We start from the raw sequence: 27,207 nt of genomic DNA on the forward strand, positions 1-27,207 counted from the left end.
CAGGGCCGGTGCTTTACCACTGCGCCATCTAGCCGCCCCCTGAATCTTATTTCTTGAAAAAAGATTTCCTTGACTCAAATGATCAACTTATTCATTTTAGTGGCTAAGTTCATGCTTTCTGCTTACATAGCTATGTCTGTATACTAAATCTGCAATATATATTATATTAAAATCCAGAATCAATTGCATCATCCAGAGTCTTTCAAGGAAATGACTAAAAGGATATATTAACAGAAGAAATTAAGGGAGAAAGGGAAGGTAGTCTTTTAAAAATGAAATAGTTTTCTAAGTCAGATTTGTTTTTCACTTCATCTGGATTAAAAGTATAGTGGATATTTACCTGATTACAAATACAGTAACGTGGTTCATTTGGATCATAAGTCCAATCAACTTGGTTGTTGGAATCAGACTCTGGTATTGCTGTTGTTTGTTGAGAGAGTTCTTGTGCTAATGCTGATGATGAGGAACAAGATGATAAAGAGGAAGAAGAAGACGATGAAGATGATTGCTGGCTTGAGGACTTGTTGTTATTTCTGAAAAATAGCAACAACTTTATTTGGTAGACAATTCAGAGACAGTCAACTAAAAAAATTCTATATAAGCACCTGAAAGAAAAGAATCTGATTATATTACTTAGTGTTTACTTTTAACATGTAATTTTTTAAAAATTATTTCAAATACAAAAAATGAAAATTTTGTGGAATAGGAAAAAAAGTTATGACAAAGACTCTCAAAAAACTATCATTATTGAATTGCTGTTTTTTTTTATAGTTGTTGAGTAATTAGGGCCTGTTTTAGTGAGAAGGTTGAGGCTATGAGTTACAAATTGTCTCAGTTCCCACTTCCATTCTTTAAACTTATCATCATTATTTAAACTTTCTTCCCTTAGTCACACATATCCCAACTAAGTCTAACCTCTTGGCTTGTACCCTTGATCTGACCCCACTTCCTCCTGCCTTCTTTAGGACCTTGCTCCAAATATTATTCCTTTCACCCCAACCCAAGAAAGAACCTCCTTTGACTCTTGTAACCCATGTAGCTACAATCCCAATCTCTCATCTCCTAGCTTCTTGAAGAAATAGAATAAATCTAATGCTTCTAATTTCCCCATAGTCTCCCTTTAATCCAGCAAGGCTATCAATGTGTTTCTAATCAACAAATTCTATGGTCTTTTTCCTATCATTGTGCCTTATAACTTCTTTGTAGATTTTGAACACCATCTCTTACCAGCTATTTTCTCCTTCTAACCACACTGTCCTGTAATTGTTCCTTCCATGACCTTAAGTCAAAACTCCTCTTTTCTCAATACCCTTAATGTGGATGAATGTTCCTTAAGAGTCTGGTTTAGGTCTTCCCCCCCTTATTTCTCTAATCTCTTACTTGGCAGTTTCATTCACTTTTATAGTCTTCAATTAACAATTTTATGCAGATGACTTCTAAATGTCTGTCTCCAAAGTTAACTTCTTTGAGCTCTAGATCCATATCTAAAGGTCTTCATAACATCTCCACTGGATGACCAAAGTACATCTCATCCTTAAATGTCATCACTCTTCTAGGAATAGGAATAAAAGTTAAATACTAAGCCTAACTTGACTTACCCTACTAATTCCTGCCCAGTACTTGCATAGTCTATATCACTATTTAAAGATGTAAAAGAACAAACTGTATGGCTCCCAGAGAGGATATAAGGATTTCTTTTAAAATAAGTTTAGTGAACCAAAAACCCCCCACAAAACTTACTTGCTTTTTCTACCACTCCGTGAATCTGTGGCTGCTGAACTTATGGTCTGAGTTAATGTAGATGCCAATGCTGATGAAGAATAGCCTGTTGATTCCCTGGCTAATGAAAATTCTCTTCCTAGCTGGAAGTCATTATTCTTAAAAGCTTCATAGCTAGCCTTTAAACTTGATGTTCTTCTACCTTCTTTCATCTAAAAAAGATATTTGACAATATTAGACACAAAATCATTATAATAGTACTTCCCTTGTATTAGCCAACTTCAATCTTATAACAGTTAAAACTACTGCATTAAAATATTAAAAAGTAGGTATTAATTCAGTCATGAAAATATGTACTTATCTTCTTACCAGAGGCACTAAAAAAAATCTATAATTTTAATTTGGGCAGCTGGGCAAATGTGCCAACATCTGTAATGGGATGAACAACCTCCAAAATAACAGAAAAAAACAAGAGCTCAAAAAGTATACAAAAGTCAAAATGCAATTATATGTATTTTCTTTTCATCACCTTACTATCTCTAAACCTGTAATGGTTTACACCACAAGTTTAATTTGTTAATTTTACCTAAGAAAATCAAATATAAAACTATTTCAAATGAACTAAAATAGACACAATATAATTTCTTTCAGTTAGAAGAATTCTACTTTTCCCATATTTTATTACATTTGTTAGGGCTATAAACAGACTGACAAAGACAAAACTAGCTGTTCTGCCTCTCATACTTAATTATTCTTTACCTGGGCTGTGGCTTGAACTGCTTGAGCTGCTGCCATTGTAATTGCCCCAGCTCCGGTTCCTGAAGATAATGAGCCGATATTATAGGATGCCAGTGGTTGAGAAGAATTCACATTGTAAGCATTGTTAGAAGAGGTTGAAGAATTATTGTTTCGGCATCCTGAATGAAAATAAAACACAAGTGGAATTGGAGAAAATATAATTTCAGTGAGATAAAAAAAATTCTTTCCCCATTTAGACAGTAATCAATAAATCCAAAGCCAATACTGCTTAATTAAAGTCACTATATATTGGGCTAAGCAGTGTATCATGAAATTCCAAGGAGAATGAATTTTTCTTTAGTAATTACATGTAAACATATGGCATTTTTAAAAAACAAGGCAGGGGAGGAGCTAGGTCTCACAGTGGATAGAACACCAGCCCTTGAGTTCAAATCCAGTCTCAGACACTTAATAATTGCTTAGTTGTGTGACCTTGGGCAAGTCATGTAACCCACTGCCCTAGTTAAAAAAAAACCCACCAAGGTCCAAACTACCTAGAATCCTATTTTTTTAAAAATTCAGTCTTAAAATAAATTTAGAGAAATTTCATAAATTACAATTAAGAAATTAAAATTACCTGGTGTATTTTCTTTAGAGGCATCTGATGTAAGAGTGGATAGAAGAGCTTCAGATTTAAACTTCTTTTCAGGAATGTGATCTGTTGTAGTATGGTGAGAAGTTGGATTATACTTCCTTTCTGAATAAGAATGAAGAATGACTTGGTTTTTAAATTTTGGAAAACTATGGTTGGGGAAGGTGAGAGTAGTTCTTTTCAAACAGAACTTTGATTAAAGTATATCAGTTTAGTTATAAATCTGGGGTCCTATAATCTTGCATGGAAAGGGGGAAAACAACAATGCTAGGGGTCTCTAGATGGTGCAATGGATAGAGTGCCAAGGCCCAGAGTCAGGAAGATCTGAGTTCAAATCCAGCCTCGGATACTTACTAGCTGTGTGACCTGGGTAAGCCACTTAACCTCTGTTAACTTCAGTTTCCTCATCTGTAAAATGGGGATAATAATAGCAATCTACCTCCCAGGGTGGCTGTGAGGATTAAATGTGATAATAATTATAAAGTGCTTAGGAAAAGCACATAGTAATCATTATATAAATGCTAGCTATTATTATTACAAATAGACATAGATTGACAGATTATCTGAAGGGGGTAAGGTTCTAAGATCTCAGGTCAGGATCAGGAATAGTTTCACATAGAAAGAAGCCTTTGAATTGAGGATCAAAAGGAATTTTTCTTAATTCAGCCACTGTCCTAGATCATACTCTCAACACCTCTCAAATTTTTGCAATATTTTCTTAACTAGTCTCTCCACCTCAGGTCTTTCCCCATTCTGATCCCTCCTCTAATTGCCAATGACTTCCTAAAAACAAAGGTTTGACATGTCACTCTGGTACTCATAAAACTTCAGAGGCTCCCTATTACCTGAAGGAGGCAAACCCAAGTTCCTCTGATTAGCACCTTTCCAGACATTGCACATGACTCTTCCTTCACTAACACTATAGAGTCCAACTAAGCTTGTGTTCTTATTGTTCTTCCTTTATAGCATGGCTTCTCCCATCAATGTGCTTTTGAAATGGCTTTAACTCATACCTAGAATACATTTAAAATATCCTAGTTTCCTTCACGAATTAGATTTCTAAATGAAAGCATTCTGATGTCCAGCACTCTCAAGCTGTGCTAAGGGTTTCCTAAAAATTATCTTGTTCTATTTTAATATTTGTTTTCATGTACTCATATATTTTCATGCTGTTCCCCCACCACCACCAACCATCACCAGAAAGGCAAAGGCAGGTACTTGTCTCCATATCCCCAATGCCTAACATGAAAATGCTTATTGACCGAATGACTGAGGTGATCGTGAAACACACATCTCATTCTCTTGATGGACAAAAATAAGCAAGAAAATATTGAGGTGCCTTTGTTCACTGAAAATGTACTTTTCGATCTTACTTTTTCAATTGCCATGGATAGGAAAATGGACTGGTCCTGGGATTCATTAGTGTGGGGAATGAGGAAACTTCCCCCACCAGAGCAGGATGTCTATCATTTGCTCTGCATCTTCTAGTCTCAGAGCCACACAGGATCCTGAGAAGTAAAGTGACCTGCCCAGGAACCCACACACAGACAGCTACAAGCTGGGACTTAAACTTGGGTCAGCTTTGAGGCTGGATCTCCAGGCCTCAAGACCTGATGTCTCTCATGCCTCAAAGGGTTTAAATTTCTCAAGAACCATTCTGAGTGTGTTATTTGGTGTGCCACTCCTTCACACACCAGAAATGTTACCCAGAATTTAACGAGTAATACTGTTACTTTTCTTCCTGTCAAACTGCTTCTGAGGAAAGAAATACCAGTTGCCTGCATCTTATTCTTTTTTATAGTCAACCACTTGTTCCCTTTGATCACTCACTCCAAAGTTGCAGAACTGTTTTAAAAAATGAGTTTTAAAGAGGAGGAGGAGGAATAGAGAAAGAAGAAAAAAACTGTTCTAATCCTTTACCCCAGTAATGGCTCATAGCAATAGTCTGACAGGGGAGGTAATACCCAGAGCAAAAGACAGGCCGATAATGAAAGCAATGGGATAATAAGCAAGACCATTAGTTTCCCAAGAGTGTGTATAACTCATTACACTAAGTTTTCTAAACTTCCAGTATCTCAGCATTAGAATAATTCTATTTTCATAATTATATAATTAAGTTATTTGAAAATTTCAAACACAATGAAATAGATTAATCCTCCAAACTTACTCTCCACTGGTGTATGTGAATGAGCATGATGGTTATTTACTGGTTGTGATGGAGTATCTAATTCCAGTGACCCTGAAAAAGACACATAGAGATAGAACAGTAAGTTTCCACAGAACCTGACGATTTGGCTGCTAGCTAGAGAGACTGTCCCTCCCTTTCCCATTCACCTAGACTGGCAAACTCTAATCCATGTGTTTATAGATTTAGTTTGGTTTTGTTTGCCTGAGATTCTTAACTCTGAATAAATTACAACTACATGTTAGGGGACACAGTAATCAATCACCATATCATGATATACTAAAGAAATATCAAATTCAACCAGATTACAATGAGGGAACATGGAACAAAAAGACAGAACCATACAATACAGCACAGATGATGGTACTCTCTAGTTTCCTAAGTCATTTCTATTTCAGTATGACACCACTGGTCTCCTCTAGATTTTTTATCACTAGATTTGGCTTCAGATTTCACCTGGAACACCTAGGGTCCATGTGAGTGTGAAAAAATCACCAAACCTCTCTGGACCCCAGCAGACTCAGATGATGATGAAAAACTTTAAGCATAGTTAAGTATGATTAAGCTAAGATACTGGAATTAGAACAGATCATCTCTAACACATCACTTTTAGCTCTAAATCTTATGACCTTCCTTCAGCAAGAAACTAGATGTATAAATTATTGGATAATCTTAAAAAAAAAAGTGATTACTGAATAAGTGTTCTGATGAACTTTTTAAACTCCTTTCTCCATTACAGCCCCTTATACTGTTTAATCCTGGAGATGATCTAGACCTCTTGAGCCTGCCAATGGAGCATGGCAGATTTCATCAACTGGAAAGCCTAAAGTCAAATAAGAGAGGCTCACTATCAGGGTGTCTACAGAGTTCTGAAAGAATGTCTAGTAAGTTACAGATGAATGAAATCCACATTGGAGAAGGGTGGTATCACATTAGCAAAACAGAACTTCTTATTTAACATTGGTGGACAAAGAAAAAAAGCTCAATCAAATGCAACTTGAATGTAAGAGCTTTTAAGGCAAAAACCTATAGTTCAAAGAAATAGAACAAGGCTGGGGAACACCCAGCCTGCAGGATCTACAAGACCCAGGATTTAATGTTGCCATGGAAACCACAGGTAGGACTTGAAATTCCATAAATCTAGGAGTTTTTTAGGGGTGAATTAATTAAATGTTTTATGAATTAGCAGGTGAATGATGTTATATTTATTCAAGTGGCCCTTGGCAGAAAAAAAGTTCACAATCCCTGAAATAGAAGAAAGCATGGTCTAATAGAAAAAGCAAGGGGGCTCTGGAATCCAAGGAACTCAGCTCAAATCCTACATCATTTGTAAAATGAGGCTACACTAGGGTATCAAGCTCTAATTCTAGGATCTCATGGCTGTTACTTGTAATAATAGTAATATGAAAGAGAATTCATTGTTCAGCAAAATAAGAAAAAAATCTACTTTTACAAGGGAACAAAGCTAGGTTTTTTTTCTTTTTGAAAGCAAAGTAGGAGTCAGCTAAGGTGGTACAGCAGACAGAGCATAGGCCCTGGAGCCAGGAAAACCTGAATTCAGATCCAGTCCCAAACACTTGTCACTTATTAGTTGTGTGACCCTGGGTAAGTCACTTAGCTCCAATTACCTTGCAAAACAAAACAAAACCAAAAGAAAAAAGAAAAACAAGGTAGAAGAACAACAGTGAAAAATACTGGCTCAAATATGTACCACATTATTCTCCAATCTAACTGGTACAAAATGTGAAAGAAGCATGTAGTGTCAAAGATGCTGCAAACAGGTCTAGTATTATTCAACTGTGTAGAGAATAGTAAAGTTTCCACAGAGGTAAGTCTTAAGGGATACCAAATTCTGATGCAATTTATATTGTGATGACAACCATTTTTTCATTGTTGAAAACACACACACACACACACACACACACACACACACAAACCCTCGGTAATTTAACAATGTTGGGACAATCAAGAAAAAACAAGAGGTTTGGCCATCTCGAGAAATTTTTGGCAGAAGCAAAATGTAAAATAGGAGAGTATTCCTCAGTTGTGAAGTGATGTTTGAGTTAAGGTAGGCTACAGATGTTATGCTCCTTCAAGGAACCCAAAAGCAAGCTGTAGACAGGGAGAAATTAAAAGCAGTTTATCTCTCATAAGGAAGAGCTTTAGGGCAAAGAAGATTTGGTGGGGGGTAAAAATGTTGCTCTGGGAAACAATTTGGAATTATACTAGACTAGTTACTAAAGTGTTTATATCCTTTCACTAAGGGATCCACCAATAATAATTTATTCCATGCCATATACATATACATACATACACAGAAACATGTGTATGTATTATGTGTGCATGTACATATGTATGTATAAAAATATCTTAGCAGGACTCTTTGTCATTGCAAAAACAAACAAAAAGAAACCAAACTCAGGGAAAGGAATAACCAAATTATTTACATATATGATAGACTGTTTTGCATTATTATATAATGAATACAGAGAATAAATGAGATGATTTTATGTAATAATAACGAAAAACAAAACAAGAAAATATTAAGACACAGTGACTACAAACACATAAATGACAATAAAAGTCAAGAGAATGCTGATAAATTTTAACAATTTTAGGCTCTGAGAAATAGTAATCTAACACTCTTCTCAGTAGAGAGGAAGAAGACTAAAGATATAGAATATGGAAACAAAGTAAGTTTGGTTTTACTTAAATGTGACATTGTTACAAGGGAGAATAATTATAGAATAAAATCAAAAAGGAATGATACATCATTTAAAAAATATTAAAATAACTGTTATAGAGTCTATAGATCAATAAGAGGTCTGCAGATAGATGTTAGGGGGTTTTGGAAAGACACCCTGAATTTGAGGGGGGGAGGATTACAAATATTTTAGTCTTTAATTGGCTGTCTTAAATGTTATGATGAACTCTATGAACATTACAAAAACATAACAGACAATTGGGGAAGTGGATAAAGAGTTGGCCTTGGAGTCAGAAAGACTTGAGTTTGAGTCCTGCTTCTGTCACTTATGGCTGAGTGATCTTAACCTCTCTTAAACTCTCAGTGCCCTGCTGCTGGACAGTTAGAGATGTATATTAGTAGAGGAAATATTCTCACTAGAAATCCTGATAAAATGAAATCACAAGATCAGTTTAAGAATAACAACTATAACATTTTAGTAAAATTATAACATGAAAATAAAAGGCACCAGTGAATGAACTGCATCTTTTTCTCATATTAACCTTATAAGGATGCCATCATCGATTCACCTTGCAGCATTTACCCAAAAGGCTTAAAGGAATTTAAAAGCATCTGTGGGACACATTTTCCAAGACCATCACAGCTATTTTACAATATATGAAACCTTAACCTTTACTTACGTCTCTCTAATATTTCTGTAATTCCAGCATTATCAGCTTCTAATTCCATTTTAAACTTAGCCAGTTCTTGATCCAACTTTCTCAAGTGTCGATCTACCTGTTTGAAAAAAGATCAAAGGTAACAACCAAAATTTGGGACTCAGTTAAAGTGTTAGTTTTGTGGGGAAATGTCTAATTTTATTTCGATTAAACAAAAGTAATTATCACTTTCTGTGACATCACAAAAGTTATTTAACTACTCTATGGTCTCAGGTTCCCCAACTTTACTATGAAGGGATTAGATTAGATATTAAATATCCCTTCTAGCGCTAAAATTTAATTAAAAACTTTTATAACAAAATGTTAATAAGAACTTCCAATTTAAGAATTTTTTTTCCTGAGCTCTATTTTTAAGACAGAGAAAAAACAACCAAACAAGCTGCTACCATGGATTTTGGGAACTCAGCAGAGGGACCTTAAATGGTATGCCCTCATGTTTCTATAGGATCACCATAAATATTTATATTCAGTCTGTATGATGATAATTAAGGTTAAAGAATGACAACTCAGAGACAATGAACATCCTTAATAAAAGATTTAATTATGATGTGCACATACTAGTATAGCTAATAAGTGGATTAATATAGTTTATAAACTTTTATAAGGGTTGAAACAATTTTCTGATTAATGATGAGTTAATCAAAACACTCAAAACTACATCCCTTGGAAATTTCAATAAAAATAAAAATTTAACATAAAATGCTTCCCTTTTATTTGGATGGCACAAAATAATTTTCTTTTTCTGGTATTGAGAGATAATTTGATTGGAGATGCTGCAATAATTCTGAAATCTAACCCAAATGTCATAATTGGGTGAAAAAAATTTTATTAAATATTGCAGACAAATGAGAACCACTATTTTTGTGGAACTAGGGTTTAGAATATCCACTAATTATGTTAATAGTGCTGGATTGAAAAGGTAAAACTGCATTCAAAATAATACTGTTCACTCTAATTTCCATAGAAATAAGTGGAGATTGTTTTCTCTGGATATCATAAAATACATTGATAAAGAAAAAAGTTAAAATAAAGTCTATGAAAAAAATGTTTATCTAAGATAAGCAGTAAAAGTGAGAATTATGCTTAACCATTTATGCCTAAGGTTAACAAGTGAAGTGTTTTCTGTATTCCAGCATGAATGGATCCAAACTAGATTTTAACATAGATATTCTTTAAAATCACATCATGTTGCAAAATACAAGTAAAAGACTATCACATTGTTTAGCCTTTGGCTAAATGGGTCTAAGGAAGTGTTAGTCTGTGAAATGTCTATAATTAGGACCCAGCTCCCTTCGTCCTTACCCGAAAACTGCCTGTCTGAAACTGTCAGAAGCTGTACTTAGCATCAGGGTCATCAATGTTGGAATCTCACTCATTCAAAGAGTTTGCAGGTAATTGAGCATCCTTGAATCTAACCTCTATTCTAGGAGAAAAATATGAACCTAAATTTCAGTAAGGCAAAGAAATTCCTCTCCTTACCTCTTGCCAAGTTCTAAAGGAACTCGGAAAAACACAGAAAATCACTTTAGAAAAAATATTAGTACCCATTTAATTACATCAACCTATAAATATCTAGTATGCACACACTGTGTGCAAAGCAGAGAGCTAGGTCCCTGGGGGGCACCACCCATGACAGATGATACAGTCCTTGTCATCAAGGAACTTACAATCTATCTGGAAAGATGAAGCACTTCATCCCCTTATCCCTTTCTACCTTTCCAGTCTTCTTACACCTTGGACCCCTCCACATATGCTACAGAACCCTCTATATCTCTCGCCCATGATTTGTACTGGGATGTTCTTGCCCTTTCACCCCTGCCTCTTCATTCCTGCAAATCTCACCTTCTTCAGGCCTTTCCTGATTCTCCCAGCTGCTAAAACCTTCTTTGATTTTCCTTTATATACTCTGTATATACCTTGTATGTACCGAAAAATTTACAAGTTGTCTCTCCCATTAGAATGTATGTTCCTTGGGAGCAGAGACTGGGTTTTTTTTTTTTTATGCTTTGCTTGTTTTTGTGAGGGAAAGGGGATATTTCTGTTGTTTTGTTTTTGACTTGAGGAGCTTAATAAATGCTTAATGACTAACTAAAAAAGTTAAATAACACCACCAGATTTAAAGAACAATTTAAGATACATCATAATCTATAATTATTTGCTTCCCAAAAGTACAAATAGTAAGTGCCAGGAATTTAGAATTACAGAAACAAAACGAGTTGTATAGTATAAAGAACATAGGACTAAAGTCAGAAAAACTTATGTTCAAATTCTGTTTCTGAAGCTCTATGATTCATGGCAAGTCACAATCTCTCTAAACTCAGTCTTCTCATTTATCTCCTGGGGGATTTGGACTACATGGTTTTCTTCCACTTCTAGATCTATAATCCTAGGAGCTCTAAGGTCTAATACAAATCACACATTTAACACATCTCTTATTATGTGACTTTGGACAAGTCATTTTACCTTGTTGGAGTCTGAAATGCCCAAATGGGTGAGTGTACCCTGATTTCCTGAGTGATCATGAGGAAAATGGGAAAGAATGAATATGAAGTACTTTGTAAATTCATAAATCTATGAAAAATTTGACTATAATTTTCACAAATAAAGAAATCAAAGACCTGAGAAATTAGGAAGAATAGACTATTTTAGGGTTGGGATAGTCTGGAGAAGCTTCATAGGGCAAGGATGATTCAACCCCTGCAATTTGATGGGCAGAATTTTTGAATGTTTTGTAGAAAGATGATTCGAGGCAAGGGAAGAGGCCTTAGAAAGAAAAGAGAAAGTGTTCATTGCCTAAAGAGCAATTCAGCAATTACTACAAGAGAGCTATGGTTGAGCCCAGACTGTAGCTAACTGTGAATACCAGATTTAGGAATATAGATTTTATTATTCTATAGGTCATGGGGAACAAATATTGCTTTATGAGTAAATAATATAATCCAAATAGCATTTTAGAAAAGTAAAGGTAGCAAACCTATTACCTTTCTTGATGTTGACTACAGCTTGAGTAGTTTCTTTTCCCCTGAAATGTTGAGTTGTATTTAAAAATAAGTCCTAAGGGAAACCACTTTAAAAAAGCAGGATAGCAGACTGAAAAAAGCTGAGTTTGAATCTTGTCCCTGTAACTACTCATAGAAACTTGGAAAAGTTATAACTTCTTTGGGCTTCAGTGACATCCTTTTTTTCCAGCTCCTAAGAAGCAGAAACAGATTTTAATAGGGGTACGGAGAAGTCATCAGAGTAAGAAAAGTTACAGCAAGTACAAGAGCAGAAGAATTAGGGAAAGGGCAGGCAAAGGCTGTGGAAGTAGGGATTGGCAGGGGAGAAGTACCTTGAAGGATTTATCACCCTTAGCCTGTGGAAGAGAAAAAAATCCTTCAGAGGTAGGTCTAAACAGTGTTTCTCTTCCCCAAAGCTAAGGCAAAAAGAGAAGGATGCAGCCAGTATCTGTTTCCAGCTCCAACTACTCTGTGGGCTCCTAGATATCACTTCAGTCCTACATCAAGCCATTGCTAGAGAATAAACACCCCAGAAAGATTTCAAAAATACAAGCTTCAAGAGGTCCCCAGAGAGAAAGAAAAGTAAAGGTGTATTTTAACACTTAGTTTCTCAAGACAACTGTCCAGGAAAACAAAAGTGCCATTGATGGGAAAGGCAACTTCACTTTTTTCCACAGATTTTCTTTACCATGTCATACGAAGTATTTAATCCTAGAAGCTCACTGGACTATTTTGAAAGTTCCTTTTCCTTGGTGTCCCCTCTCACTCACTGGATGATTCCTCCCAGGACTTCTTCTCTAAGGAGGGAAGGCCATGGGCAATCTTGGCTTCAATCCTTCCAGGTTACACTGCTAACTCATCTCCACAGGATTCCCATGACCTTATGCCAGATACCTTCCTCCTCCTCTTGCTATTCAGCTCCCTTTTATGTACTGTCTTCCTCTATTACTATGTAAGCTCCTTGAAGTCAGGCACTATCTTTATGCTTATATTTTTATTCCAAGGGCTTAATTCATTGCCTGACATAGGAGCTGGGCTTAATGTATGCTTGCTGATGGATGACTGTCTCAACCTTTACCTTTTGGTTCCAGGCCCAGCCAGGCTATAATAAATTAATTTTGTTTGCTATAAATTGGCCATTACCCAACTGGGTATAGAATTTTATGTTTAAAAAAAAAAAAGACAAGTTTATGGTAGCCAACAAACAGAGAAGTTTTTAAGTTTTTAAGTTCAAAGACATTATAAGTCCCATTCTGGCCCATGTGTCTGAACAGTGATGTGGACTTATCTTTTCTTTCAGATAGCAAGTTCTCTACATCCCACCCTGCATTGTTTTCTCTCTCTCTTAGAGATAGAAAGAGAAATTGAAAGATCTAGTCAAAGGCACTAAAAAATTTTAGGGATTCCTCAGCCAAAACAGGAACATGAGCATCAACTAACAACTTCATCTCATTAACCTCCTTATCAGTCTCCTCCATGAAGTAGATCACAAAGTCCATCAGGTTGCATTTGTAACCATTTGCTCCATACTGAAGTGTATAAATAGGAAACTGATATTATACTCCTCAATTTTCTTATGTAAGATAATTTGTTATCATCATGAAGTGATGAATGTGTGGCATGGGGTCTTCTCAATTTTATCAGCTTGTTTCACAACATTAACAGTATTTATGAAACCCTCAAATCAGGAGGATTCTCTTTCTCATTCCTTCTGGTCATAGGTTGTAACATGAGCTCTCTGTTGCTCCTGACCTCTCTCTGGCTTACTGTGCTTCTCAACAAATTGGGACGATAAATTCTCTAAGGCAAAGTACAGACTGCATCACGGCCCATATGGCACTTAGATGGAATAGAAAATGGAAGTCCATAATGGCACTGGCTAAGTTCATCATCTTTTCAATGAAGAGGTTTCCAAGAAACCTTCTTTCTCTAAATCTATGATTTTACTATTAAGAACATAGAATGGGGGCGGCTAGGTGGCACAGTGCATAGAGCACTGGCCCTGGTGTCAGGAGTACCTGAGTTCAAATCTGGTGGCCTTGGGCAAGCCAGTTAACCCCATTTGCCTTGCAAAAACTAAAAAAACGAAAAAACAAAAAACAAAACAAAAAACAAAAAACAAAAAAAAAAGGACATAGAATGTAAAAAATTAAAATTGCAGAGCTGGAAAGAACCTAATAGGTCATAAAGCCCTCATCTCGATAGGAAACTGAGGCCTAGAGAGGGCAAGTGACAGCCTCAAATTCATATTGTAAGTTAGAGGAAGATACAAGTGTAAAAATCAGTTTCCAGATCACTGGTTCAGTAACTTTTTGTAACACTGCACCACATAGCTTAATTTTCCACACCTAAATCCAAATAAATCCATGACAAAACAGATATAAATTAGAAAGTCAAACTACCATAATGGCAGAATACTACATAGCATAAAAAGAAAAAGGGAACCTGTAGTAGCCTAATTTTGCTGCAATAAAATAATCTATATAAATTTAAGAAATAAAAAAATTTTTTTAAAAAAACAAAACAAAACATTCTACACTTCTAAATTATATTCCTTTTATTAAGATTCTCATTTTTTCTCTTCTTCACCCCTATATCTAGCCTTCTGTCATCTTCCGTTCCTAAATATTCAAAGACTATTTCCTTTTTAACACAGTTCCCACTTACCAGATAAATACTTTAGAAACTAATGTAGAACTGCAGAGATAGATTCAAATTGTACAAATGTTGGTTTAGGAACAAATGGAGTGAAAAACGCAAGTTTTTAAGAACTGAAATCTTTTCAATATAGCTATTTTTCTTGTTATATTTTTATTTAATTCTAGTGTTCTTGATCCTGGATTAATGGCTAGTATTTTACTGATTCTATAAAAAGTTTTTTAAGAAATGTATAGCATGTATCATTCAATCTGTTAGATGCTGAATATAAGAATTTTAAAAACCTTTCCTTTGTCCTAGTCTTCCCAAATACTATTGTATTTGAATGGTTAGTAAAACTGCACAGGGTACTGTTATGGCATTGGATTCTTTCTATCTAGGTGTGAAACACTTAAGATTCATATACTTATCTTGTTTAAATTCGAAACCCAAAGTTCTTTGGAATGATATATTTAGAATTTATAGCAACAAGCTCTGTGCTCACCTTTCTTCAAACTCCCCACCCCGAGTTGTTTGTTTTCTGCAATAATAGCTGTTTTGACACCTCAGCTCAGATTAACTGTTACTAGTCTTTCAGTTATTTCTCACACAATTTTTCAAGTCCCATTTTAATTCATATTAACCAATTGCTACTATAAAAAGAAAAGAATGTCTACTGTCCAGATTATGACATGTAGTTACACAGATAACTGTAGAGTTTATAAATGTTTATTTAGATATAGTAAATCTAGGCATAAATGGTCAATGCTATGGGCTCAGAATTAAATAAAAGAAAAGAGCAAGGCAGAATGCTTTAAGGAAATTGCAAAGTCACTTTAATAGCCTCAAGTATCACCCACAAATAAAGGCCAATATTTCCATTACCAATATTCTCCTGGTGTTGTGATGTGTTTTTAAGATATGGAATGTGGCTGTCTCTAAAGTCTTGTCAAACTCAAAAAGAAACAAGGGTCACTAAGTCACACAGGTTTCCTATGGGCCACATATTGACTTAAAAAACCACATAGATAACATTATCTATGTTCTACTGTATTTTTATATTTCCCAATTACATTTTAATCTGGCCAGGATCATACTCCAGAGTGCTGTTGGCAGCACATTTGACACCTCTTCTCTAAAGGACTGAAAATGAACATCATGCAGGGAGCAATGAAAAGTCACATCATGAATGTGAATAGGCTACAACATATAACCAGAGAGGAATTTTAAAGAACAGGTCTAAAAGATGTCATCAATGAAATACATAATAAAAAGAGGAGAGAAACCAGTCACATGGCAAGGATGAAATATAATAGGAAGATAGTTTAATATTTCACAGGTATCTCACAATGTCAAAATAAATCAAGGGAAGTCTGCAGCATGTTAGATGGAACCACATTGGAGGACTTCTGAAAAAAAACATGACCAAGAGTGATATGAGATAAAATAGACATAGATATATCTTTGCATTAAGAAAAAAATAAGAGGCAGAAAAACTAGTTAGAAAACTATTATAATAAATAGCTCATGTTAAGAGTTAATTAGGGCCTAAACTAAGACAATGACAAGGAGTGGAAAGGAAAAGACTGGTTCAAGAGGTGCTGTTGGGGTACAATTAACAGGACTTGTTAATACTGAGCATTTACTAAATACTTGTTAACTTAATTTGACTTGACAGGATACTACTTGGGTATAGGAATGAGGAAGAAGTCAAAGATAACTCTTACTTGACAAGTCAGAGGGTGATGACATTAACAAAAAGAGAAAAGATGTTAAGAAGGTAGAAGGACAAGATTCAAAAGGAGGTAATAAATTCAGAGAGAGTCGGGGGAAGAAGATAAATCAGCAATGTATTAAAACAGGTAAGAGGAGAATAAGGAGAAATCTGTGTACCATGATAAACTGAAATGTCCTGGGAGCTAAAAGAGAGGAGTCAGTCAAGGAGAATGTGGTCAGTAGCAAATGCTACAAAAACATCAAAGAGGATGGATACTGGAACTGGCAATCAAGAAATCAAAGATGTTTGAGAGAGTAGTTTCCTTAAGATAGTGAGGATTAAAACCAATTTACAGGGGTGATGAGACCAGGAATAAATAATTGATGAAGTAAAAGGCAGTGATTCTGTAGACTATTCTTTTTAAAATGTTTTATTATGCCTTTTGTCTTTATATCACAAGACATTTTCCACCCAATCCCCAAATTGAACCCTCCCAACTTACAAAGAAAATTTATTAATATAAAATATCTGATAACAAAAACCTAGTCTAACATGCATATAAGACACCATGCTTTTACCCAACTACCTCTCGGTCAATTTAATTATCTGAAGTCATATACTTGTTAATGTATTATGAGATGGACGTCCTGGTTTCAAATCTGACTTACTATCCATAACACACTCTCTTTTATTTGTTTGATTTTTAAGTATTTATAAACCATAGTTTGATTTAACTATTCCCCAAATCAATGTATACTTAATTTGTTTCTGATTTTTTCCTTTTACAAAGAGTGCTGCTATGTATATCTTGCCATATGTTGGACATTAGTTTCTGTCCTTAGTTATCTTGGGAGTTTTATGACTAGCAGTGGGATTTCTAGAGCAAAGAGCATGGAGAGTTAAATTACTTTTCTTGCATAATTCTCCACCAAAATTTAAGATGGTTGGTTAACTTCCATTAATAGCACCTAAGCATGCCAATCTTCCCACATCACATAAACACTATTTCCATCTTTTGTCATCTTTGCCAATTTGTCTACTATGACTGTGAGGTGACACTTAAGTGCTGTTTTAATTTGAATTTCTCTAAGTAATTTGGTATTATGCTTTCTGATGGTCATTTAAAACTTAGAAATCCTTTGAAAACTTCATATCCTTTATTTATGAATTAAGCATTTTTTTTTGGTGTACATGTTTTTTGTTTTTCGCCTATATATTGTATATATTAGCTTTTGTTAGCGATGTCAGATGTCAATTATTCTTTCTAGAAGTTTAATAGAGAGAGGAAGAAGAAAAAAGTCAGTTTTGTTTATATGTTTGTTTTAGAATAGGGAATATTTGTGCATGTTTGAACACAAAGGAAGGAGTCAGAGCCACAGAATGACTGAATGAATAAAGTTTTAGAAGAGATGGAGGAGTATGGAATACCTGAACTTCATCCCTCCAAAAAGAAAAATCTATTTATCTTCCTATCTATAAATCCTCTGAGCAACCTCCTTCCCCTCAAAGAATTATGCAGCTGAAGTGCTATATAATAAATATAAGCTATTTTCTCTAGTAAGCCTATGAGCCAAAATAAATGTTTATTGTCTTCTGGGTTTTCCATAAAATCTTTAAGTTAAAAGTAGTTTGGATATTCTAGCCTTTTGAAAATATAGATTTATTTAGAAGACCATGTTTTTATCCATTCTACCTACACCTAGCTCACTGGAGACATTCAATAAATATATACTCAATATAATATTACAATAATATTTTACTTATATGAATATTTTGAAAATTCCATTAGCTATTATTAAACAACAAGGGAAGGGCTAACAACTAGAAAAATGCCATACATAAAACATTCTTGTTATTGATAATGATTGAAAACTCCAAAGCTGGAAAACCATTAAGGTAAATGGCAGTTCTCAAGAGATCACTCAATGCATTCTAAATCTTTGATTTGAAAAGAATCTTACCATGTATCAATATTTTGATTACTTTATTGTTTCCTTTTCATGATTCCTTTAAAAACATTCATTTCATTTATGCTCTCTAGTTAAAATCTAATATTTACAAATATCATCTTATTTGATTCTCACAATACCTTTGGGAGGTAGATACTATTATTATCCCATTTTATAGTTGAGGAATTGAAGTAGATAACATTAAGTGACTTACCCAGCGTCACAGAGCTAGCAAGACTAAGAAGCTAGATCTGAACTAATGTCTTCCTTACCCCAGGTTCAATCCACTGTACTGTGGTTACTTACATAGAAAACTTTCAGGTATAAGCATAACCATAAGATTTGGAGTCAAAGGGCCTGAGTTCAAATCCTCATCTTGTTGCTACCTGTGTAACCTCAGTAAAGTCACTTAACCTGTCCAGGTCTCAGTTTCCTCATTTATAAAATGAAGAGTTTGAATTAGATGGCTTCCTTTCTCTTCTACTTAAGTAATGTAAGAGCTACATATTAAGGCCATTACTAAAAGTGAAGCTAAACTGAAACTAAATCATTACTTAACTTTATTCTTGAAGCACTTTAAAGTCACAGCTACTCAGTGGTTTCAGAAATTGGCTACCCATAGAGTAAGACCAATGATGATGGAGAACCTAGGTCAGAGTAATGGAAGCCTTATGGATAACAACTATATTCATCCTTGTGTTCTATTCTCTAGAATCAATCAAAAAACTGGCCCCTTGTAATGTAAAGCCTTCTACATAAAGATGCTTTCCCATGACAAGAACTTAAGTTGATGGAATATAAAGAACCCTTATACAATTAGTGAATTTGGAACTGAGAAGGAAACTTTCTTTGGTAACGTTCATGGTGCATTTTCAAAGGAGGAAAGAAAAAGTAATGTTGCTAGGGAAATTCCTGGAATTTCAGAATGAATGAACAAGCAGTCATCAGACGTATCTTCTTTTTGGGGAGGGAATACAATTAAAGCTCTTCTCTTCAGAATCTCAAGTCCTTTACCACTTGACTCCTTATGGTCTCTCTAGGTTGAGTACACATTATTCTCCCTCATCCCCTCTTTGTTTTGGCCAAACTGGCCCCATCCAGACACAGCATTGCATCCCCGCACCCAGACTTTGTAATTGTTGTCTGCCCCTCTCCCCACGCCTGAACATTCTACTACTTCACATCCCTGCTTCCCTTCAGGGTTCAGTTAATATGCCTCCTCCTCCCAATTTCTCTGTTATTAGTTCCTACTTTCATTTATGAGTTTTAAATTTTGTACATCATCTAGTTCCCTGTGAACATACTCATCAGCCTAGTAGAATATTAGTTCCTTGAGGGAAGGAAATCAATCACATCTAGATTTTTTATCCCCAGTGTATAAAATAAGATTTGGCACATGGTTAAGAGCTTAATAAACAGCTCTTGTTGACTGCTTAATTATAAGTTAAACAAACTCAAACCTAATTAGGTATCCTGTATTCCAGATCAGTATCAAATACACTATGCCACAATGAAGTTGGAAAAGAACAGGTAACTCTAAGGCAACAGTTTTTTTTAAAGGAATAATAAACAATTATCCAAAAGAAGTATTTTAATCTTTTATGGATAGACAAATACCACTCAATTAGGAAATGAAAATAAAACATTTGAATTAAATTGAATTTGAAGCCACAATTAACATTATCTATTTTGTATTGTGTTTTAATTTATTTTGTTAGACACTTCCCAGTTTCATTTTAATCTGGTTCTGGTGCATGGCCCAATGAAGCCCAAGTTTGACATCTCATGCATAGTAAAAAGAAAGCTGGTTAGAAATTAGGATTCCTAGCTTCATGTTTTATCTCTGACATGGACAAGATGTCTTGTCCCAGACAAGTTAGTTAACCTCTTACTGTCCTAAGATGATCTTTTCAAACCATGCGACCTGGATAAGTTGCTGATCTGCATCAGTGCAAGGAATCATACTAGAACAATCACAAGTCTGAACCAAAAATAAAGAGAAAAGCAAAGAAAAAATGAAGACCAAGGGGAGATACAAATGAAGCTTACTCTATCTAATAGGGCATATGAAATATATAGTATAAAATAATGTACAGGGAAGGGAAAAAAAGTACAGAGATTTGAAAGGGAAGGGGTAACAGAATATGTAAAGTAGATCTAGGATTTGAAGAATGCCCAGGATTTCAAAAGACAGATGAGAGGAAAGAAATCTTCCAATCAGAAATTGTATGATGGTTATAACAGTTAAATGGTTTATGGGAATGGAAGGCTATATACACACACACACACACACACACACACACACACACACACACACACATACATCTAGCTCAGTTTTCATTCTCATTCCAAGAAAATCTGTATTCCAACAGTGGAAATAATGCAATTATCCACATCTACATCATTATATACATGCTAATATTCCAAAAGATTCTTGTATATTTATAAACAACAGCAGGAACTTAGTTGAATCTCACTCATCTTATCTAGAAGAGTAAGCAAAAAAGTGATCACTAAGTGATCATTCTATATTGATTAGACAAAATTATGTTATAATCAGAAATGAGTGACATAAAAACAAAAGGCATCAATTAAAAAAAAAGTCTATTGCATTCCTTTTTAAAACCTCTAGAAACAATTAGAAATATTCCCATGAAAAGATTTCGTGATCAAAAGAGAAGTTTCAGTAGAGGTTCCTTTTATAAATAAAAATCATGAGAACAGACTTTATATGTTTGGATTATATTCAAAGTGTATGAACATGATTTAATTTTAGAACTTCAAGATCTTGAAAACAATTGTACTAGTGACCTTAAAAATATAAGGAATAGACAGGCATGGTGGTATACAAATCCTTGCTACTGGGGAAGCTGAGGCTGGTGATCACTTGAATTTGAGGACTGAGCTCTATGTGATAAAGTCTTTGAGTGACCACACTAAGTAAGTACTAATACAGTGAGAGAGGTATAGGAGAGAGGCACTAGGCTGCCCCAGCAGAAGCACTCCTCAGGTCAGATTCAGTCAATGAACAATGAGAATGTGCCCCTGAGTGGCTGCTGGACTTCCAGTGTAGGAGACCTAGACAACTCAGTCTCAAATATTTATGTGAGGAAATCAAAATAATGTCACATGCTATATTTAACTAATCTGGGGATTAAATGATGGATTCTCAAAGTTACAGCCAATTATTAATGAAAATGTATTATATTATTCAAAGTTATTGAGAATAATAAGTGTTAAAATTATTTAAGCATTAACTAAGTTCAAATTACAGATTATATAAATTAACTTTATTAGGTATTATAATCTAATACATTCTCCTGACAATAATATGTGGCAAAAGAGTACAAGAAAACATTCAATGACTGTTTGTGAGTTATAGATTCCTGAAAGAGGAGCATTTTTAAAGAAAGCCACAGTTTCCTAAGAAAAGTTCTGAATTTGTTGGTAAGATTTTTTGTATTGGGACTTCAAAATTTCTTTATTTATTATCATTCTTATTATCATAGTCTATACTTATGAAGTGGAGTTAGTACAGTGGCAAAGTGAAAAGGCAAAAAGGCTATTGTTGATTTATTAAAATGAAGAAAACTGATTCAATTAGGACAAGAAGAAATGGAAAAGAACAAATATCACAGTAAATGGGAAAAGAGGGCTTAAAAATTCAAGTGGAGTTTCAACATTTAGGAAAATCATAAAACAGTATAGCAATACATATTAGAGAAGAAAAATACTTGCAACAAAAGTATTATGTATAAAGTACAAATATCAATAGACAGTAACCCAATCCAAAATGAAAGAAAAACTGGGAAAAAATAATGGTACAAATTGTCATTATTTGACAGGCAGGCATTGGCCAAATAGTGATCTCTGAAGACCTACATCCTGCCTTCTATGAGTATGAGCTTGGACTCAAGAATTTAGTCTGTAACAGCTAATGGGAGGAGAAAGAGTTTTCATGGATCACAGAGCCTTGGTATCCAGATAGGATCGAGATAGGTCAAAAAATCTCCATCATGGGGGCAGCTAGATGGCGCAGTGGATAGAGCACTGGCCCTGGAATCAGGAGGACCTGAGTTCAAATTTGTCCTCAGACACTTAATTGGCCTGCCTGGGGCCACATAGCGGGGTGATCATTGGGTGTCTGAGGCTGGATTGGGACCCGGGTGCTCCTGGCTCAAGGGCCAATGCTCTGTCCACCACCCAGCCACCCCTACTATTATTGTTATTTTATTTTATTTTGGGTCTTTTCTTTCTTTTTTTCTTTTTGTTTCTGCAGGGCAGTGGGGTTCGGGTAGCTTGCATATCACACGGCTGGGTGATTGTTGGATGTATGGGGCCGAATGTGGGCTCGGGTGCTCGTGGTTCCAGGGCTGGTGCTCCGTCCATTGCGCCACCTGGCCATACCTACAATTATTACTGTTATTTTTTTAATTTTAATTTTTTTTCTCTCCCCTTTATCACTGAAGCAAGTCTATATTTATGGGGGGAGGGGGTAACTCGTTTACTCTTAAACAAGAATAGTTTACTAATGTAAAAATAACATTAATTGTACAAAATGAGAATAAAAATTAAATAAAAAAAGCAACTTAAAAAAAGAAATGAGGAAACTGGTTCTAAAAAATTAAATGACTTGCTCAAAGTGACAGAGCTTAATAAACAAATGGCAAAACTAGGATATGAACTCAAGTCTTCTAATTCTAGGATCATCATCATCATCATTATTATTATTATAATTGATTCTCCTGGTCCAATTATTATTATTATTATTATTATTATTATTATTACTATTATTATTATTATTATAACAATTGACTCTCCTGGTCCAAACTTGAAGCCCAGCTACAATCACAGGGACACAATTTAAGCTTTGGAGCTCCACAGAATTATACTTAGTTTATAATGAGTCTGTGAAACACAAGCAAATGTGCTATCCTTCCAATTAACAATACAGAAGGATAGACTATGACTGTTAATAAAGTACACATTTTAAGTAATTTTTTACTACAGAAGATGAATTTTTGCTAGTCCAACCATAATCCTTTAACAGTGTTCTTCTGTAAACTATGGGAAAACTCTGCAAATCAAATCAGTATTATGCATAGAGTCTGTGGTTAAGAGAATGGAATACAATTAAAACTTTTAGAAAAAGTTTGAATATTGGACCTGCAATTTCGCTGATAAAGAGAAATTTTCAAGTTAGAAATCCCCTCTACCAAGGCAAACGTGTATCTTCTTTGCAACTCAACAGTCTTTCAGAGTTACCTGGGCCACTGAGGCATTAAGTGATATGCCACGGGTGATATAGTCAACATATCAGAGGGGGAACTTGAACCCAAGTATTCCTGATTCCAAGGTCAGATCTTTGTCTTCCAAATCAGGGCTGTCCAAAATGGCATGCAGGCCACAGGGTGATTTTATGCTGCCCACCTGTAAGTTTACTCACTAAAATAGCAAACCAAAATATATTGTCTATTGCCTCAATAAAATCTTTTAAAAGTAAGGTTGGACAGCCCTGCTCTAAATCACACTGCCTACTTAACAATATCATAACACAATCTGACTTAACTATATATATATATGCATATATGTACTGCAAATCTTAGTACTCCATTAGAATAAATTTTATTAAAATGTATTAATTCTATTAATGCAACAGTAACTATAACTACCATGGATTATTGGCCAAATTGCACATGAATATATATTTTTTGCACTTATATATTTCTGAACTAAAGAGCTCAATGCATTTAAAAAAAATACTTAATAAATAGCAATTTTCATAACCTCCCTGTGAGGCAAACATAAAGCATTAAAGAAAATAATACCTTCCTCACATATCAACTCCTTCATTCATGGAATTTGTAAATATTTAGGCTCTTTGAGCTCTAAGTTTTTAAATAGAAGACCTTAATGTTTATATCTTTTAATGTGTCATTTGTAAAGAATATTACTTAAAATGCACAATAGTGATGTTCCAAGGAGTATAATTTGTCCTTGTAAAAGTATTTAATGACTTTTCTATTAAGTTTGTCATTTTCTTAAATTCTTTTGAAATCATTAAACATCAACTGAAATCCTTATTTTGCAAGAAAATATTTAAATATCGCCACTAAGTTGCTCTAGTATGATGGAAAGGGAAGATTATAAACCAGAGTCAATTTAAGAGTCACACAAAGTAATGGACATTATTTTATAGACATCTTTTATTTTTTGGCACAAAAAGATATTGCCAAACTTGATCACTCACCTTATTCATAAAACTTGTTTCCAAATGTCTTTTAGCTGTTTCAATAAAGTAAATCTAATCTTTAAAAGATTGTTACCTGAAGGTATTTCTAAAATGTGCCACAGACTCTGAAGACAGTTCCAATTGAGCAACAATGGGACAAAATTCATTTCATTGTTTAAAGGTGCTTATTAAGTACTTATTACCATACCCTTACTCTCAAGGAGCTTACACTCTATTAGAGGAGAGTACAGTGGCCAGGGAAAGTAATTGGGTCAAAGAAGACACAGGGAAAGTGTGTGGAGTCATATGGTAATTGATTGACAGATTCTTTCCAGGGATGGCTCTGCTGATTTGATTACTATTCCCAGAAGATATAGAGAGGAGGGATGAAGGAGAATGTACTGGGTTGGGGAGTGAATGGAAGATGGAATGAAAATAGCCAGAAGTTATAGTGAACACTCAGAAATTATATTATATAAAATAGAATACACACACACACACACACACACACACACACACACGTACGTAAAGGGAAAACTGAAATCAATGCCTAGATATGCAAAGTTTCCACAAACAGGCACCAATTTCAATTCCTCCAGCAAAGAAAGAAACATCTTCTCCCATCTCCAATATTTAAAAATCTTGGAGGTCATTTAAATTCTTCTACTTGGCCTCTGATCCTACTTCATTGGCAAATATTGCTGATTCTCTCTCAGTAGTAGCTCTTGAATTCATCTTATCCTGTATTTTCAATAGTCACCAAATTGATCCTGGCCTCCACGCACTAGAATATGTAAGGCCTGACCTGATGCCTGGCCTTATGAACTAATTCTTCCAGTAACCCTGAGGGTCAACTTGACCCAGAGATCTCAATACTATAATAAATTCTATATGCAAATGCTAAAATTATTAGCCTCAAATATCATTTTTATATCATTTTACTCCCCAAGAAATTTTAGGGGCTTGCTTATCTCATATAAAATGATTATACAAAATCACACCAAGATATTAAATCTGATAATAGCATTACCCCAACTAGTGCCAATCCCAAATGTGAAAATGAAACAGCTTTCCTCTATTTTTATGTGCTTGATTATCTGACACTTAACGTTGTCAACATTGTTTCAATTTAGGGAATTTTTTCATTGAAAAGGAATTATAATAACTGAAATATAAAATTTTCCTTTCTACATACAACCTATAAATTTTCCTAATAGATACAGGACAAAGACTAGACTTGTGAATTTCATTTATCAAAGGGAACCAACTCCTTAAGGTGAAAAAATTCCCCCAATGAAGATCGGTGCCTACTCCTCAATTTATAATCTAAGAAAGTTACTAGAGCACTGGGAGGCTAACTAAGAATCTAGGCTTTAAGATTTCAAAACGTTTTAATGTTAGAGGTAACACAAGAAATAAACTATGAAATAAAATACAGCAGGTCAATTTAATATTAAACTGCAACATTTCTAATAATTATGCTTTCTGTATCTTTTGCTTAAGTCCTACACTTCAATATTAGAAGATGGTTTGATATACTTGGGTCTTAGAAGATGTGCCAACTGACTAAAAGCCCTGGAAGGTTGGACTAAGAACCCAATGATGGACTGTGAGGTTAAGTTTGGAGACACTTATTACTAGGCTGGATGTCAGGTAATACATTTTTTGGTGGCTAATCAACTCATAAAAACTATTCTCTATGAAGTGGAAAGAAAGTAATCTGTATTAACAGAGCTGACAAAATCATGGATTCTTCATTCCTTTAAAAGTAAGTTCATATAGGCAGACATTTTTTGTTTTAACGTTTCCATGCAATAGTTAATCCACAAAGCACATGATTAAAAGTTCTAATACTAATAAATTAAATACTGATAAAATGCTTAAGAATATTTTAAGTTCGGTCATTTATCAAATCTTTACTAAATACCTACTATGTGTTAGGTCTCTGCAAAAAAAAAAGCAAAAATAGTTTAAGCATCAAACAACTGACATACTACTGGAAGGACAAAAACTTGTTGTTCTTGTTTAGTCTTTTTTGTAGTAACTGATTCTTCAGGAACCTATCTGGGGGGTTTCTTGGCAGAGATACTGCAGTGGTTTTGTCACTTCCTCCTCCAGCTCATTCAAGACTGAGAAAAGACAGGGGGATTGGCAATTAAGAAATCATTGATTCTCTGGAGGAAGCAATGTAAGTTCAGAGGATAAGGTGAGAAGCCAGACAGTAAGAAACTGTTATGTGAGAGGAGATGACATCAAGACAATGAGTCTAAAAGGCTTTTTTCAAGGAATTTAGCTAAGAAAGGGAAATGTAAGATGATGCCTGAAAAGGAATAGTACAGTGAAGCAAAAAGTTGATTGTTTTTCTTAAAACATGAGGAAGACCTGGAGTGTTTATGGAAATAGGGAAGTCTTCAGTAGACAAGGAGAGATCAGGTGAGAGACAAAAAGGATGATTGTAGAAGCGAGTTGCTGTTAAAGATCACAGGTTCACTGTTCTAGAGCTGTGAGAGGGCATTAGTCTAAGGCACTTTACAGACAAGGAAACTAAGGCTCGGTGAGGTTAAGTGACAATGTCACTTGGTGATAAATACTGGAGAATTGAAGTTAGGTCTTCTTACTGCAGTAATACTCTACCATGGAGATAGGGCCAGAAGGATCAACACCTCTTCATCAGAAATGGGGAAAAGAAAATGAAATGGAAATGTTTTGAGACTTTGAGACTGCAGTTTTGAAAATAGAGGGAACAAAGAATCTCAGTGAACAATCTCTATTTTTTTTGTGTGTGAAATATTTTCTATACTGAGAGTAAAATGGTAGTGCTGTGGTTTAATGAGAAGAGGAAGTCTAAAAAAGTCACTATGGGGATTGAGTTAATTAGCAAAGAACAAAAGGACTGCAGAGAGTCAGTAAGGGCACAACTGAAATTAAATATAACAAATCTATAGTGTACTTGTGT

At 34.7% G+C, this 27,207-nt stretch overlaps 1 protein-coding gene across 3 annotated transcripts in view; it reads right to left on the reverse strand.

Annotated features, from left to right (window-relative positions):
- Window positions 1-27,207, reverse strand: part of ING3 (inhibitor of growth family member 3) — a 50,004-nt gene that overhangs the window by 13,786 nt on the left and 9,011 nt on the right. For 2 of the 3 annotated variants that reach the window (XM_074193821.1, XM_074193823.1), the window contains 6 exons: window positions 8,679-8,775; window positions 5,277-5,348; window positions 3,095-3,214; window positions 2,479-2,636; window positions 1,741-1,931; window positions 341-533 (listed from right to left, as the gene is read on the reverse strand). In XM_074193821.1, the coding sequence (XP_074049922.1) occupies window positions 341-533; window positions 1,741-1,931; window positions 2,479-2,636; window positions 3,095-3,214; window positions 5,277-5,348; window positions 8,679-8,775 (831 nt within the window). The remainder of the gene's footprint in view (window positions 1-340; window positions 534-1,740; window positions 1,932-2,478; window positions 2,637-3,094; window positions 3,215-5,276; window positions 5,349-8,678; window positions 8,776-27,207) is intronic. The other variant, XM_074193822.1, reaches the window with a different exon arrangement.

Source organism: Macrotis lagotis, chromosome 7 (assembly GCF_037893015.1).
Source record: "Macrotis lagotis isolate mMagLag1 chromosome 7, bilby.v1.9.chrom.fasta, whole genome shotgun sequence".
NCBI lineage: Eukaryota > Metazoa > Chordata > Mammalia > Peramelemorphia > Peramelidae > Macrotis > Macrotis lagotis.